The following is a 15,876-nucleotide window of genomic DNA, read 5'->3' as shown; positions in this document are numbered from 1 at the left end:
TGACCAGGGACCAGCCGAGCCGGGCTAGGCCCGCCTACCTTCGGCCTGCGTCAGGTCGAGCGCAGAGCGAAGGCGCAGGCCGAGACGTGGGACGCAGAACCGTCGATCGGATCTGTCGGCCGGGCCGGGCGTTTGCCGAACACCATTGCTGGGAGGCCGGGGAAAGCGGGCGTGACCCCCCCGGGGGGGGGCTCTCGGTTGTCATGGCAACGGAGGCCGCCCCGTTCAGGCTGCAGTGCTGTGCGCAGGCGCAGCTTAACTTAGTTGTAGAACGGTTGGGTAGAAACTGCACTGACTTAGCTCAGTTTGTTAGAAGGGGGCGCTGGTGACGCCAAGGTTCCAGGTTCAATCCCCGTAGGGACACCTGCAACCTGCACATTCCTGCGGGTTGGACAAGGCTCTATGCTGCCTTTGGCTGAGTATTCACTCCAAGCCCTCCGGCATGTCTCCCATGAAAATAGGGACGGTCCTGTTCCCTAATAATAATAATGTTTATACTCTGTCCATTGTACTGGACGGAGCCATTCTGGGCAGCTTCCAACATACATAAAAACGTAATTAAACATGAAGCATTAAAACTAAGCTATACATGGCTGCCTTCAGATGTCTTCTAAAGGTCTAGTTCCTTATTCTCTGATTAAAATAGGGACGCTGTAATGATTTAAAAATTGGGGTTTGGCTTTTGCTGCCCAACTCCCCATGGGATTCTTGGGTCCCCTAAGTCTATGATCCATGAGAGAAGAATGGATGGAGACAGGAGCCAGTGGAAAGCAAGGCAGATGTTTATTTTTCTGTTGCAACAGAGTTCCTTCCCCTCCTTGCAAGGAGGCAAGAGAGACCCTGAACAAAAGTATGCAGGAACCTTTAAAGACTTTTGACATTGCCCAACCCCCTTACCTAAAGACCACCCCGAAACCATCATAGATACATCATAGGAGACAGTCTACACCAGGCATGTCTGAAAGTCCATTTTGGGGGTCTAATCCGGCCTGCAGGTCACTTTAACAACTCGGGTAAAATTGTAAAAAAAGCCTAACAACTTTGGTCGGACCTCACGCATGTTCACTTCATCAAATCTGGCCCTCTTTGAAAAAAGTCTGGACACCCCTGGTCTACACAGAAATCCTCTCTGCCAGGATAAGGGTCATTGATTGCATTACCTGGGCAGCCTGCCATTCTTTTGTGATGGTTCATACTTTAGTTCCTCAATCCAGGTCACAGGCTCACCCTAAAGGTAAAGGTAAAGGTACCCCTGCCCGTACGGGCCAGTCTTGACAGACTCTGGGGTTGTGCGCCCATCTCACTTAAGAGGCCAGGGGCCAGCGCTGTCCGGAGACACTTCCGGGTCACGTGGCCAGCGTGACATCGCTGCTCTGGCGAGCCAGAGCAGCACACGGAAACGCCGTTGGCTCACCCTATTCATACACAAATAAGCCCTTAAAACAGGATTTGTAAGCAAAAGGACAATGGGAAGGCTTTCCCCATTTGCCTCCCTTATTGCAGAGGAATATTTGAGGTCAATGAAAGAGTCCAAATGGCTTAAGGATTGCTCTCCTGAACATGGTTTATATATTTAGATATGTGTGCACTTATGAATGGTTATTCTATATTTGAGGCCTCAGAATTCTTATAACACTAAGGAAAAGCAGGAGATTCCAAGATCAAATCAGAAACCGGGATGGCATCTGTAAATCTGGGACTGTTTCTGGAAAATAGGTACACTTGGTGGGTCTCTTTCTGATTTGTTTATGAGATAATGACAACAGCGACGATGGTCAGTTGGACTTGTTACCCAAGGTTTCCAAACGACGTCAATTTTAAAACAAAATGCATTTCATAATACAAATAAGAAGTCATATAAAGAAGCATTAATGCTTTTGTAATTCAAACAGCACACATGCACCAAATGACGACAGTAAAATAACAATAAAAACAAAAATCGGCTCAGCCCATCAAAGTCCTGGTGGAAAAGCCAAGTTTTTGCTTGGCACTGAATAATGCCAGGTAGACCTCACATATGACAAGGAGCATTCATCCTGATTTGCTTGGTCTTCCCATTAGTCATTTGTTTGCCCCATCAGTTCCAGGTTTGTTTGCACTAGGGCAACAGAGCACAGGTTAAGCCCCCTGCTTTCCACTGGTGCTGCCGAGTGCCCCATTTTACTGCCTCCCATCACAATAAATGGCATGTGAAGATCTGAGTGTGTGAAGATGTGGAAGCCACTCAAAATTACCACACAATAGATGTCCCTGTCAGATTTATTTAGCTGGAACAAAGCAATAAATCTGCATGTCCCACCTGCTGGGTTTGGGTACTTTGGCCTGTCTGAAGAGCACGGGCCCAACAGACACTGGCAAAAGCTTGAGGGTTGTTCCTTATAAGTCATACCAACAACGAAAAAATGGTTATGCTATGCAAGGTCTAGTTTCATTTCATGAGGGTTATCAGTTGCTGCAAGCTCTGCTTAACTTCCCTGAAAACGGAACTCTCCATTTATCAGCCACTCAAGATGCTTCAGAATCATAGAGGCAGAGGAGTGTTGGGTCCTTCTAGCTCAGAACTTTCTGCACTGGAAAAAAAAAAAAAAACAGCTCTTCAGGGTTTCAAATAGGGGTCCCTCCCAGTGCTACCTGGAGATGCCAGGGATTGAACCTAAGACCTTCTGCATGCAAAGCAGGTGCTCCTCCAACGCAACGGTAGGATCAGGAGGCAAAGCAAAATTCTTCACTATTTTTCTCCAAGGCGTCTCTCAAGCAAGCATGTGTAAGGGAAGTAGAAAGAGTTAAACACTAGCAATTGAAGCTTTCTCGTGCACAGATGACTAAAATTCCCTCTTTTTTTATATGAAACTGCTTCCTCTCCCCACTCAGTGATATATTACATTATTTTCTTTATTTATTACAGCAACTGTACACAATTACATAAATGGAAAAGAATGTTGACTAAAATTCTGGAATACTATACTGAATGGGGGAAAAAAGCTTTGAAAAACAAATTCATCATCCCTATTGAACAATGGAAACCTATTATGAAGGAAAACATTCCTTGCAGTCAAATTGCAGCTATCTTACAGGCCTGGGCCTCTGGAAGTGTGACTGAAAATCCAGTCTTCTGCTTAAATTGGATAAATAAGCCATAGGGAGACACCTTTTACCGGGTCAGATCCAGCTCAGTATTGTTGACACTGACCGGCAGCAGCTCTCCAGGGTTTGTGGCAGGAGCCTTTCCAAGCTACCTGAGTTTGCCTCGGACCTTTAGGGAACAATGCATGTGAGTTGCCACTAAGTTATAGATGCCCCTAATGACAACAGGAAGCTGCCTTATACCTAGTCAGACCATTGGTCCATCTGCCTCAGTATTGTCAACACTGACTGGCAGCGGCTCTCCAGGTTTTCAGACGGGACATTCCTAGCCCTACCCAAAGATACCAAAGATTGAACTTGGAGCTCTTTGCATGCAATGCATGTGCTCTATATACGCTCCCACAGGAAGCTGACACTTATGGTCAGACCATCTGGTTCAACATGGTCTACACAATAACTAACAATGGCCCTCGAAGGTTTCAGACAGGGGAGCATTCACAGCCCCGTCTGGAGATGCTGGGGACTGAACCTGGGACCTTCTGTGCGCAAAGCACATGGTTTTGCCACAGAGCAACATCTCTCTTCCAGTTGCTAAAAACACAGGCAGCATTTCTCCACTCCTGGGCAGAGCTTGTCTGGGATTTGAACCTGGGACTTCCTGCACCCTAAACAAAAATAATACACATAATCCAAAAAGCAGGAATGGGGCAAACTAGGGGGTGATGGAAAGAAAAAGATGGGATTGGAGGCACAGGGGGAGGGGACACATTTTGTGGTGGCAACTGGGCATGGAATCAGAGCACCATATCACTATAGGTGTAATTTTGGGGCAACGTGGTGATCAGCACATTCCAGAATCTGCATCTTTAGTCACCGACAAATCCTGGAATTCCAATACTGTACGTATATTTCTCACAAAGTTCGTTTTCTTCCCCTTCTATATATTACTAATTAAGCACCTGAGATTCTCTAGAACCCGTGGCGGGCTTGTGATCCATTTGTAACATACAAAAACTGCTGTGCCACACTCTGCGAGTCTCCATAAGCCTCCCTCATGTAGCCTTCATGCCCACATCTTGTATGCTTAGGGGAAGTGCCTTCCCCAGGCTGTGGTCAAGCGCGTCCATGTTGTCCTCAACCTCTTCCGCAATCTGCGTCCCGCTCTCCTTTTGCAAGGGGCTTTCTTCCTTCGACAGGGGAAGGTCTTCTGCCAAAGTGCAGTCTCTGGAATTGGAGGCACCCGAAGCATTCAGCAACTGGAATGGCAAGCTGTGGTCCGAAGCGTTACAGATGCTGACGGTGCAACTGACATTGACGTGTGTTCCTCCACTGCTGGATTGCTCTGTTATTAAAAAATAAGAAGGGAAAACCAATTTATAGCTGGCACTTTATTCCATGATAGCTCTCTTTTGTGCATCCTGGTGCATCTTCACTATGTTAGAGGGCCATGTGGTTGGTACATATAAGTACACATGGTGTGACTGAAATTTGGTGGCTGAATTTTGGAAGAAAGTGTTTGCTGAAATCGCTCCAATAACTGCACAAACGATTACTCTGTCTTTCCACCTGTTGCTTTTGAACCAGTACATAGAAACAGAACTTGTTTCACCTCATAACAGCAGCCCAGGGTTGTACTGCATTGCCAAATCCTAATAATTTAGATTCAGAAAAACTTATGTATTCTGTTTATAATATAGTTTGGGGCGCGGAGTGATCTGCTTTGTCAATAATTTGGATTGCTGGTGTTCTAGGGTTTAACAAATTACCTTTATTGAAAAGATAGTTCACCGACTAAAAGTGTCTAAAGGGCAGAGCTTGAATGAACATTTTTATTATATACAACATGATTTTATTTCTTATACAAATATTGAGGCACATGGTGGTTACTCAGTGCCAGCAATACATGCAAAAGTCTGGTTTGTTTAAAACTATATAGAACCTTTATTCTCAATAATGATAGGAACTCACAGGCGGAGAACACTTTTATTTTTCTATACAGTGGTACCTCTGGTTATGAACTTAATTTGTTCCAGCGGTCCATTCTTAACCTGAAACCATTCATAACCTGAGGTACCACTTTAGCTAATAGGGCCTCCCGCTGCCGCCGTGCCGCTGGTGTGAAATTTCGGTTCTCATCCTGAGGGAAAGGTCTTAACCTGAGGTACTACTTCCGGGTTAGCGGAGTCTGTCACCCAAGGTGTTCGTAACCCGAGGTACCACTGTATCTTTATTATTTGTAAGGAGGACACTCTATTGTCCCTTTCGAGCTGCACTGGACCTGTGCACTTTTGTCCTTCCGTGCCGTGACACTTTCTGCTTTATATTTTTGTTTCTTTGTTTTCTTTCTTGCTATATTTGCACTTTTCTTTTGTAACTGATCAATATACCTATTTAAACCACACTATTATTGGGCAACTGATAAATGGAATAAAGGAGTACAAGTAGCATGCTCAGGGGAGTTCCTTACTTGAGTTTGTGCCGCTGTGATGCACGCAGGTATTTGATGGAGAAGATCTTTGTTGAGTCCTCTCTGTGTCGGTGCTTAAAGTGCCCTCGCTGCTGACCCCGCTGCTTTTCTCAGAGGCCGGTGGGCTATCTAAAGACCCGCTGCTTGAGGCGGAGACCTGAAGGAGATTCTGCTCCTCCTGCTGCAGAGCATTGGTGTCCTGATGCCAGTTGGTGGGTGCTTTTTCGGGACACGAAAATGGCTAGAAAGCAATGAAGGACAGAGTTTTCAGAGACACACCAACTTTGTGTTCAAGTAACTGACCATCGGCAGGTGCCCCTGACTGAGTTTTCATTTTTTAAAAAGTCCTCCAAAACAGAAAGTTATGAGGCAAAATGTGCAAGTACCTTTCAAACAATTTATGTGAATTGAGAGTGGCCGTGATGTAGCCACCTTGTCTGTTTTTAGTCCTGTTGTGTTTAGCCGGCACCGGTATGTGAGAGAGATCAATATTATGTTATCTCCACAAGCAGGACCAGCAGCACATTAAAGGCATCCAATGAAACAAGAAGCTTGAATTATTCAGGAATAAAGTCTCTGCGTAAAAGGGTTTGGGGTGGTTGTCTCTCTGATTTTACGTTATGCCATGATCCCTAATGGCGGCCTTTTTGTGTTATGCCCCGCCACACCATGGCAGCCATTTTGCGGTTGGCACCTCCAACACACACTCAACATTTGAAATGTGCCCACTGTTTCAGAAAGGTTGGTGACCCCCCCCCCCCAATGCAGAGTGGAGGAGTTGTAATTCTCTATATTCACCTTTGCCTGAGTGTTATCACTGAACACTCTAACCCAGACTGCAGGTCACAGTTAATATTTAGCTGAGGGCTGATGACCATCCCTGGCATTTGTGTTAGGAGGCAGAGTACTCACCTCCAGACAGTCATTGCAGAAGCTAGAGTGTATTTCACAGGGCCAGCCATCAGGAGCTGGCATTCTTGGGAAGTTGCTGATAGATCCACTCCCCAGTGGGGGGATGGGGGGATATAATTTGATTTGAAGGGCCAAGGGGTTGGGAGAAGGCTGACTTGGACCATACTGAGCTATATGGACCAAGGACTGTGTCCAACTTTTATTCAGAGTAGACCCACTGACATTAATAGAAGTCAGTGCAAGGACGTTGGGATACCCAATGGAGTTTACCCTCCATCTCCCTATGTGCCTTCCTCAATCTGTTATGGGGATTCCCCACAACTCACCAGAGCAGATTTGGGGACAGCAAAGGGAAGGGGTAGGCAAGTTTTGTTGGGCAAGCAAAAATCCCCTTGCTTGCAAATCTACTTCACTGCATACGGTCCAATGGACCAAAGTTAGTCATCTCCATTAGTTTGAGGGGCGTACTCTGAAAAGAACCAATGTTTGACACAACCCTAACAGTCCGAATTTGTATAAGGAAGCTTCCTCCACTCTCTTCTTCTTAAGAATTTGCCTCAGGAAGGTTTTGATAGTGCTCCAAGGCATTACAGGATACTAAAATGGTTCTACATAAGAAGCACCATGTCAGGGGCCTTATGGGTAATTAAAATGGAGAATGCCTCATGGACTCGGTGACCTGGTGCAGTGGGGATTTTCAGAGAGGTGCACTGGGGCTTCCCACAGATGCTGTCTGTGGCACACAGGGAGGAGCATCCATGCTTGGTATAGTTGGAGATGAAAATACAAGATTATCCTTTATATTGAAAGAGAGGCTGTCACTCACCTGTTTTTCCTTGGCAAAAGGCAGTACGTAAAGGTGGCCTGCCAAAGAGAAAAATCACAAATTAGAAATTAACCTCCCTTCATGCAAAACTAGTTCCTGCAAAAGCCCACAGAGGGATGGATGAATTCGTCAATTTCGGTTTCTCTCGGTTTCTCATTTCTTCCCGTCTTTTAGCTATAAACCAGGACAAGGACAGGGAACTAGATCCATCTTTCCCCAACCCCTGTGGGCAACTTTGACAGTTGGGCTGGGGCTGCCCACCTGACAATCACCTGATGTCACAATGTGGCCACACAGTACTTTGCAAGCACCCCTATGGTCACTGGTGGGGAGCTGACAATCGGAGATCTGTGCATTGGAAGATGCCCCAATGTCTTGAGACACGAATATCAGAATACTTCAACTACCTATGCCAATTAGCATTGCATGTGCCTAGAAAGAGTTATAGGAATTGCCAGTTCATATCATTTATAAAAACTAACCTATTAGACCCATTCTCGGTAACCAAATTGTTCATAGTAATTCTCCCCTAACCGCTGAAGGAGTCCAACTGGGTCTAAAAGCCTTTGACTAAATTTGATGTTATTCATTGGTCACGTAAGTATTTTGATCAGTCTCAGGCATAAACAGAACAGGTTAAGTTGTCATTGTATTATCTTTGTGATTTTCTCCGTTTCAACTGCATGCTCATGTTTCCACATTGCGTTAAAGTTGTGTTTTATTTTCTTATAATGTTTAGAAACATTTTTTTCCTGTTCCTACCCAACTTAAATCTTTGAGACTTGTTTTGTATCGTGGGGATAGAGCATCCTTTAATCATGTTGCACAGTTACAGAGAACAGAGAATATCTGTTCTTATCCATTGGGCTGCCTGGTTTTCTGTGCTCCAAATTCCAAGAATCTGGAGCTGTCCAGCAACATCTGTTGACATTTATTGGAAGCTGGTGTGTTCACTGCTGCTGGGAGCATAGCCAAGATGCCGATCTCATTCTTTTCTCTGATTTCCGGCTAAGAGCTCTTGCAACTTAGAACGATATAATACTGTCCCCTCCAGAAAGTTGGGAAAGAGAGAAAGCTGGGGCAGCAGGCAGGCAGAGTATTCCGAAGCTATGTAAGTAAACTCTGGTGAGATCACTGAAACATAGGATTGTACAGTTGGAAGGTACCCCAACGATTGTCTAGTTCAGCCACTTGCAATGCAGGAAGGTACCCCAACAATTGTCTAGTTCAGCCACTTGCAATGCAGTAATAGGACAGAAGAGTCTAGTGTTGCCATGCCTAGTGGAAAGCCAGCAACAGAGAGGAATGGAAACACAGGCAGGAGAGAACACTGTACTAGGGGTATAAAGAGTTGAACTGTATAATGGAAGACAGGAGAGAACCCGCTGTATACAAAACAAAACAAACAGAATGGGGGCTTATAATGAAAGAGAGGACAATGGAGGACTTTGAATATGTTCCCCACCAGGGGGAGCTCTGAGTGCAAGAGACCACCAGGGGTTCTGAGGATCTCTTAATCAGGGATGCAGCAGCCATGATGTGGTTTAGTTGCAGTATTTCCTCAGCAGTTCTTCCCACATCTCACCTTTTTTCCTCAGAACAAAGCAGGCACAAGTCCCTCCGATCAGTGCAAATATGGCACATGCCACTCCGGCCACCAAACCTGGAAAGACAAATGACGACAGTGCTAGGAACCCCAATGCAAAACCCAGAAAAACACAGCTTCCAAAGCTTTCAATTTGCATATGGAAACACTAGGGTTTTTAGATGTCACATTTCTGGAAACTTTGAAGTGTACTGGGTGAGGGGGGAGTCAGTTTCAAAAATGTAAACGATGGGCGAAATCAAATTTTATTCCACCTTATCAAACCTAGACTGGACTTAAGGAAGAAGGATCTAAATCTGGGTCCTCAAAATTAGCCAGAGTGAAATTTTATTTATTTATTTATTTATTTATTTGGTCGTTCTGTTGTGGATGACATGGAATAATAATAATAATAATAATAATAGCGGTAGTAGTAGCAACCCTTAACGTTGTTTTTTACTGCACCTCTAAGTGCTCAAAGCACCCAACGTGTTATCTAGCTGTGATCTTGTATTTCTTCGATTTCCTTCCCAGCCTTCCCAGGGCAGGTTTACAGCAATACAGTTATAAAAGCAGTTATGCAATCAAATGGTTATGAAACCATGTACAACTGTCCCAACCAAAACAAGAGCAGGGGTTCTGGATTTCGACAAAAGTGATGGGTCCCCAAAACAAAACACCTTAACAGTGAAAGAGCAGAGCAAAGAGGTGCATCTGTAACACGGCAGAAGCTGGATGCACCTCTGTAGGTAAGGAGTTCTGCCTTTAGGGGCTGCCACAGAGAAGGCCCCCATCCTGGGCCACCTTCCCCCACATTCCTGACCATGGCAGCACTATCAAGAGAGCCCCCTCTGCAGATCTTTACACCCAAGAGGACCCTTAGGGATGGAGTCAGAAGTCCTACATGGCAAAGTTTGCAAACCTGTTCTTTTCTTCATGGGCCATTTGAAAATTGATGAGGGCCTTGACGGACCATATAATGTTATTTTTCTGCCCTGGGTAGCAATTGTAATGTGTTGTGTTGTAGTCTTTCCTTATTTTATTTTTTTATTTGCTTCCTCCTGCTAATTCCTCCCAAGGAGGGATCCAAAGGGTTATTTAGCCCAACCCTCAGCAATGCAGGAGTCACAGCTTTAGAATCCCTGACAGATGACCCTCCAAACTCTGCTTAAAAACCTCCATCAAAGGAGAACCCACCACCTTCCTAGGTAGTCTGTTATTACACAGAAACATAGAATTGTAGAGTCGGAAAGGCCCTGAGGATCAACTAGTCCAACCCCCTGCAACGCAGGAATATACAGCTAACCCATGCAGGTATCGAACCTGCAACCTTGGTGCTATCAGCACCATGCTCTAGCCAGCTGAGCTATCCAGGCCCCCTCAATGGTTGAGATGCATTCCTTTGATGCAAGCTGCTTTGAGCATGATTTTCTTTGTGGGGGAAAAACTATGAACAAACTACAAACGAATGAGTCCATCCCGACCCCTGCCTGGAAATGGCGAGTATTGAACCTGAGACCTGGCACTGTGGCGCTGTGTCCCCCTCTCTAAAAGAGGAACGTAAGCCCAGCTCACTCTGTACACTGCCTAGGTAAAGGTACCCCTGACCATTAGGTCCAGTTGTGACAGACTCTGGGGTTGTGCGCTCATCTCACTCTATAGGCCGCGGGAGCTGGCGTTTGTCCACAGATAGCTTCTGGGTCATGTGGCCAGTATGACAAGGCCGCTTTTGGCGAACCAGAGCAGCACACGGAAACGCTGTTTACCTTCCCGCCGGAGCGGTACCTATTCATCTACTTGCACTTTGTGCTTTTGAACTGATAGGTTGGCAGGAGCAGGGACCGAGCAACTGGAGCTCACCCAGTAGCGGGGATTCAATCTGCCGACCTTCTGATCGGCAAGTCCTAGGCTCTGTGGTTTAACCCACAGCTCCACCCGCGTCCTACACTGCCTAGAAGTTAAGTTAATTCCCCCACCCCGCGCAATGCTCACCAGCAATTTGAGACATGTCTGCCGGAGGCTGTTGCACAACCGTCTTGCCTGTCGGACTCCTGGTGACCAAACGACTTTTTGCAGTGACTGTGGTGCGCAGAAGAGTTGCCACGGTGCCAACAGGTGCACCGAGATCGCTGCAAACTGCATCATGGGTGCTGTTTCCGGGAGTGATTTCTGATTCACAACTGTGAGGAACCAAAAAAAACGGGAGAATGAAAGTGAAAAATCCGGCAAGAACCAGGAAAGTGTATGCTTATGACAATTAAACCAATCGTAGAATTGCAGAATTGCAGAGAAGAATGGCAAACTAAGCTGCTGAATTATACCGAAATGGCAAAACTGACTGGAAAGCTCAGGAACCAAGAGGACCAAAACTTTAATAAAGAATGGGAAAAATTTGTAATTTACTTGAGAGACCACTCTAAGCAGATGAAAACATTAGCAGGATTACAATAACACTTGTAGAAAATACTATGGACAAAATGGAGAGACATAAAATTTGGATGATGAAATAATATGCAGTTGATAATATTTTTTGATAATAGGGCACATGGATGGGAAGGTGGGAAGTCTAGAAATTCTGAGAAATCTCTAATCATGGATTTGTATTTTGTATTGTTATAATTCTACACTTGTAAAATCAAATAAAAAATATTTCGGGGGGGGGGGGGGAGAGAATTGTAGAATTGGAAGGCACCCAAAGGATCATCTTACCCAATCCTCTGGAACCACAGCTAATATTTTTAAAATAATACTAAACTTTAAGGCAGCAACTAGTGGGGACTAAAGTTACTGGTATAGCAGCTGCTTTGCATGCAGAACGTCCCAGGACCCAGCCTTCCCAAACCTGGAATTATTATGATTAAAATCTGTGTATCGCCCTTCATCCAGGGATCACTGGGCAGTTCACAACATAAATACACAAAACGAGAACTCAAAATACATTTTAAAAAGCTAAAAACAAACACATTAAAAAGACCATATAATGTTTAATCAGCCAAAGGCCTGGTTATAGAGGAATGTATTTGTGTGCGTGTATTCTTAAAGATCACTTGGGTTTTGCATTGCCAGTAATTAAGGTCCAAGAAGGGTCTGTGTACTCCATCACCACGAAAACCCGCTTCAACTTTAAAGGAAGAAGCAGGACTGCTAGCATCCTTTGCAAGGCTGCCACCTGTGTATCTGCATATTTGGTGGAGAGATGGGGCAACTTACATCCTGTGAGGCCTGCAGGAGGCGCTGTGGGACTCCACATCTGAAAATGTGCCTGGACCGCAGGGCACACATTCCACATCCCTATTTTCTGTGCCTACAAACAAACAGGCATTTTCAAAGAGTTCTGGTTAGTCACGTCCACAGAAACATGAGAGCGGAAAATGGCTCAGAATCCCAGACCCAGATGCTTTGCAGTTGACCTCCCAGAGGAACCATAGTTCCCAGGTTCCCAGCTCTCTTTTTAAAGAGAGAGAGAGAGTTTCTTTTATATATACAGAATTTTTATTAAATTTTCTGTTTTACAATTTAAAGTACTCATTTTTACATCCTTAAGATATCAGTGACTTCCCTTCTTCTCTTTCCACAGTTCATTTCGCATATCATAAATCCACGCATATTTTACAAAAAACTATACCATTCAGTATTCCATTATTAAGTCCATCAAAACTTATTTACACTGTTGAATTTATCTTAATGCTGCCAGCGTCTTCAGCCGTACACAATTATTTCCCACATATTCAACAGACAGAGTTTCTAGCATTTGTAGAAGTTGATACATGAGATAAAGGCCACATTCACACCATACATTTGAAGCACTTTGACCCCTACTGTCCATAGCTGTCAACTTTTCCCTTTTCTTGTGAGAAATCCTATTCGGAATAAGGGAATTTCCCTTAAAAAAAGGGAAATGTTGACAGCTATGCTACTGTCATGGCTTCCCCCCAAAGAATTCTGGGAGCTGTAGTTTGTTAAGGGTTCTGAGAGTTGTTAGGACACACACACACACACACACCCCAATTCCCCTCCCAGAGTGGTTTAACAATCAATCCCTCTTCATAGGGAATCTGGGGAGTTGCAGCTCTGTGTGAGAAATCTCCTAATAACTCTCAGCACACTTAACAATCTACAGGCACCCAGAATTTGTGGTAGGGGCGGAGGGAGGAAGCCACAACTGTTTAAAGATGATGGCCCATGTTTGGATATTTGAGGGGTGCAACTTAGATGATGGAGCAAATGAGTCTTCCGTCGCTCCAGAGGGCAGCACCCATGGCAGTTCAAATTATAAGAAAGGAAACTTTGACAAAACAGTAGGAAGAGCTTCCAGGCAACACGGACTGTCGTACAGGGGAACAGACCCCGCCTCAGAAGTGATGGTCTCTCCTTAGATGTTCTAGAGCCTGGGATAAGCACAGGAAAGTGGGGAGCAGGCTAATTTGTCACCTAAAATAAAGCAATGAGAGGAATAGCACCTGTACATTTCAGGTGGTCCCCCGTATCAGCTGTACTCAGAGCAGACCAATTGAAATAAACAGATCTGATGAACTTAATTGATTTCAGTGGGACGCGGGTGGCGCTGAGGGTTAAACCACAGAGCCTAGGACTTGCTGATCAGAAGGTCGGCGGTTCGAATCCCTGTGACGGGATGAGCTCCCATTGCTCAGTCCCTACTCCTGCCAACCTAGCAGTTTGAAAGCACATCAAAGTGCAAGTAGATAAATAGGTACCACTCCGGCGGGAAGGTAAACGGCGTTTCCGTGCGCTGCTCTGGTTTGCCAGAAGCAGCTTAGTCATGCTGGTCACATGACCCGGAAGTTGTACACCGGCTCCCTTGGCCAATAAAGCGAGACAAGCGCCGCAACTCCAGAGTCGGCCACGACTGGACCTAATGGACATGGGTCCCTTTACCTTTTACTTTGAGTAGGACTTAGTTGGATACAACTTATTTAAAAGCGCTGCGATACCACTTCTTCGCTGAAGGGTTTTAAACAGAGGTTGGACAGACATCTGTTGGGGATTCTCGAACCGTGATGCAGCGGGTTGGACTCGATGACCCCTTGGGATCCCTTCCAACTTGACAGTTCTATGATTCTACAACAGCACTCTGCCCATTTGCAGCTGCCAGCAACTGGCACCCAGAGGCCTAATACAGGAGAGATCCTGCACGACTACAGTTGCAGCGGTGCCTAAGAACTCTTTTTGGACACTTTGGGTGTTGCAAAGTAACCTATAAGCTTCCCAAAGATTTTTTGTGTGTGAAGTTTAGCATTTCTTTGCCTGAGCCGCACAGAAGTTTTACTGGCTCTTTGCCACGCTCCAAATCTCTCCCTGCATTATCGGCCACTGCCCTTTCCCGTCCCTGTGTAAACTTCCCCTTCCTGCCAGTGAACTTTGCACAACAACAAAACCGCCTACAACATGCGGGTCAGAGATTTCGCTCCTTCGTGTTCCCAGCCTGCTCTGGCTCTGCTTCCTTGGCTTCCTGGTGCCTCATTCCTACCTGACTTGTTACCTGCCTCTCTCTGTATCTGCCTTGATTGCCTTTCAGGAATAGAGCTATGGAAGAGCCATAGCTCAGGGGCAGAGAATCTGCTTTGCATGCAGAAGGTCCCAGGTTCAGTTTTACAGAAAGAAGGTCAGAAGGTTTTAGGTCATGTGGGTACAGCAACAGAGTTTACCCCTGGTATATTTCATGCAGGGATGGGGAAGCCTATGCCCTTTGAGAAGTTGCTGGCCTATAACCCACATCATTTATTTATTTATAAACATATTCAAATATTGCTGTATCAAATATTTATATATATATATGAATGAAGTTGCTGTATCAAATATTTATATATATATATGAATGAAGTTGCTGGCCTATAACCCACATCATTTATTTGTTTATAAACATATTCAAATATCTCTGTATCAAATATTATATATATTTTTATATACACACACACACATATACATATATATATATATATACACACACACACACACACATATATATATATATTTATATACACACACACACAAAATCACAGCAGTTTACAACAATATAAAAAAATCACAAACCGTACAACCAACCCCCCCCCCCAAACCATAAAATCATAAAAAGTTAAAAGCAAAAAGAAATTTTTAAAACAAACATCAGTAGACCATCGGGTTGGGGAATGTACTCTTAATTGCCTGAATAGGCCTGGCAAAATAAAAGTTTTCAGCAGGCATTTGGCCCAGAAGGCACTTGCTGAATCTCTAGTGGCGGGGTATTCCACAGGACCGGGAAAACGACACTTAAAGGTATTTTCTCAATGCCGTCAAATGAGTCTCACCAACTCTGGGAACAACCAGAGGCGCTGGCCATCGGCCTTGCTGGTTGGGGCTGGCAGCAGATATAGTCCCCAAAGACCATCAATTTCCTATCTTGAGTGACACCGAAGCCAGAAGTTCACACACATGCTTCTCCATTCTCCATCCAGGTTAGAGTGTTGGACTGCAACCTGGGAAACCAGGGTTCAAATCCACGCCCAGCCATGAAGCTTTCTGGGTGGACATGAACCCAGTGCTTTGCCTAACCTATCTCACAGGGCTGTTGTGATGATAAATTGGAGGACCACATGCACCAATAACACTAATAGGGACAGATTCCAGCCAGGTAAAAGCCCTTGAGGAGGGTGCAGAGCAGGGCTGGTGAGGGACGTGGCCCAAGGACGGGTTTGAAGGCCATTTTGAGAGGTCTAGGGGGCTGCACTCTGCCTGTTGGCCTGAGGTCCCCCACCTGCTGTTTTGAGACACCAGAAGACCCTTGTTTTTGTTTCTCTACCATCACCATTTGTCCCCTAGGGAGAAGAAGGAAAAGATTTACCTTGTGTTGCAACTCCAAAGCCTTTTTGGCATTGCTGGTATAACTTGCACCATATGCAGGCGCCTGAATGGGCCAGCTGGCAGAAGTGATGAGGAGGACACTGGCACGATCTGTCTTGCATCCGAGTGCACTCCCTTGTTTGAACCAATCCTAATTTCGGG

At 45.2% G+C, this 15,876-nt stretch overlaps 1 protein-coding gene across 1 annotated transcript in view; it reads right to left on the bottom strand.

The window, feature by feature from the left end:
• Positions 1-1,861: 1,861 nt before the first annotated feature.
• The window catches only part of LOC309346861 (tumor necrosis factor receptor superfamily member 1B-like), a 39,069-nt gene continuing 25,054 nt past the window's right edge, over positions 1,862-15,876 (bottom strand). The window contains exons 4-10 of the mRNA XM_081871139.1: positions 15,716-15,865; positions 12,085-12,178; positions 10,867-11,054; positions 8,875-8,952; positions 7,290-7,327; positions 5,552-5,792; positions 1,862-4,426 (exon numbers count right to left, since the gene is read on the bottom strand). Of these exons, the coding sequence (XP_081727265.1) occupies positions 4,137-4,426; positions 5,552-5,792; positions 7,290-7,327; positions 8,875-8,952; positions 10,867-11,054; positions 12,085-12,178; positions 15,716-15,865 (1,079 nt within the window). The 3' untranslated portion in view covers positions 1,862-4,136. The remainder of the gene's footprint in view (positions 4,427-5,551; positions 5,793-7,289; positions 7,328-8,874; positions 8,953-10,866; positions 11,055-12,084; positions 12,179-15,715; positions 15,866-15,876) is intronic.

This window comes from Podarcis erhardii, assembly GCF_964252035.2.
Source record: "Podarcis erhardii genome assembly, chromosome: 7".
In the NCBI taxonomy this organism is placed as follows: domain Eukaryota; kingdom Metazoa; phylum Chordata; class Lepidosauria; order Squamata; family Lacertidae; genus Podarcis; species Podarcis erhardii.
This window is presented reverse-complemented; position numbering and strand designations above follow the sequence as displayed.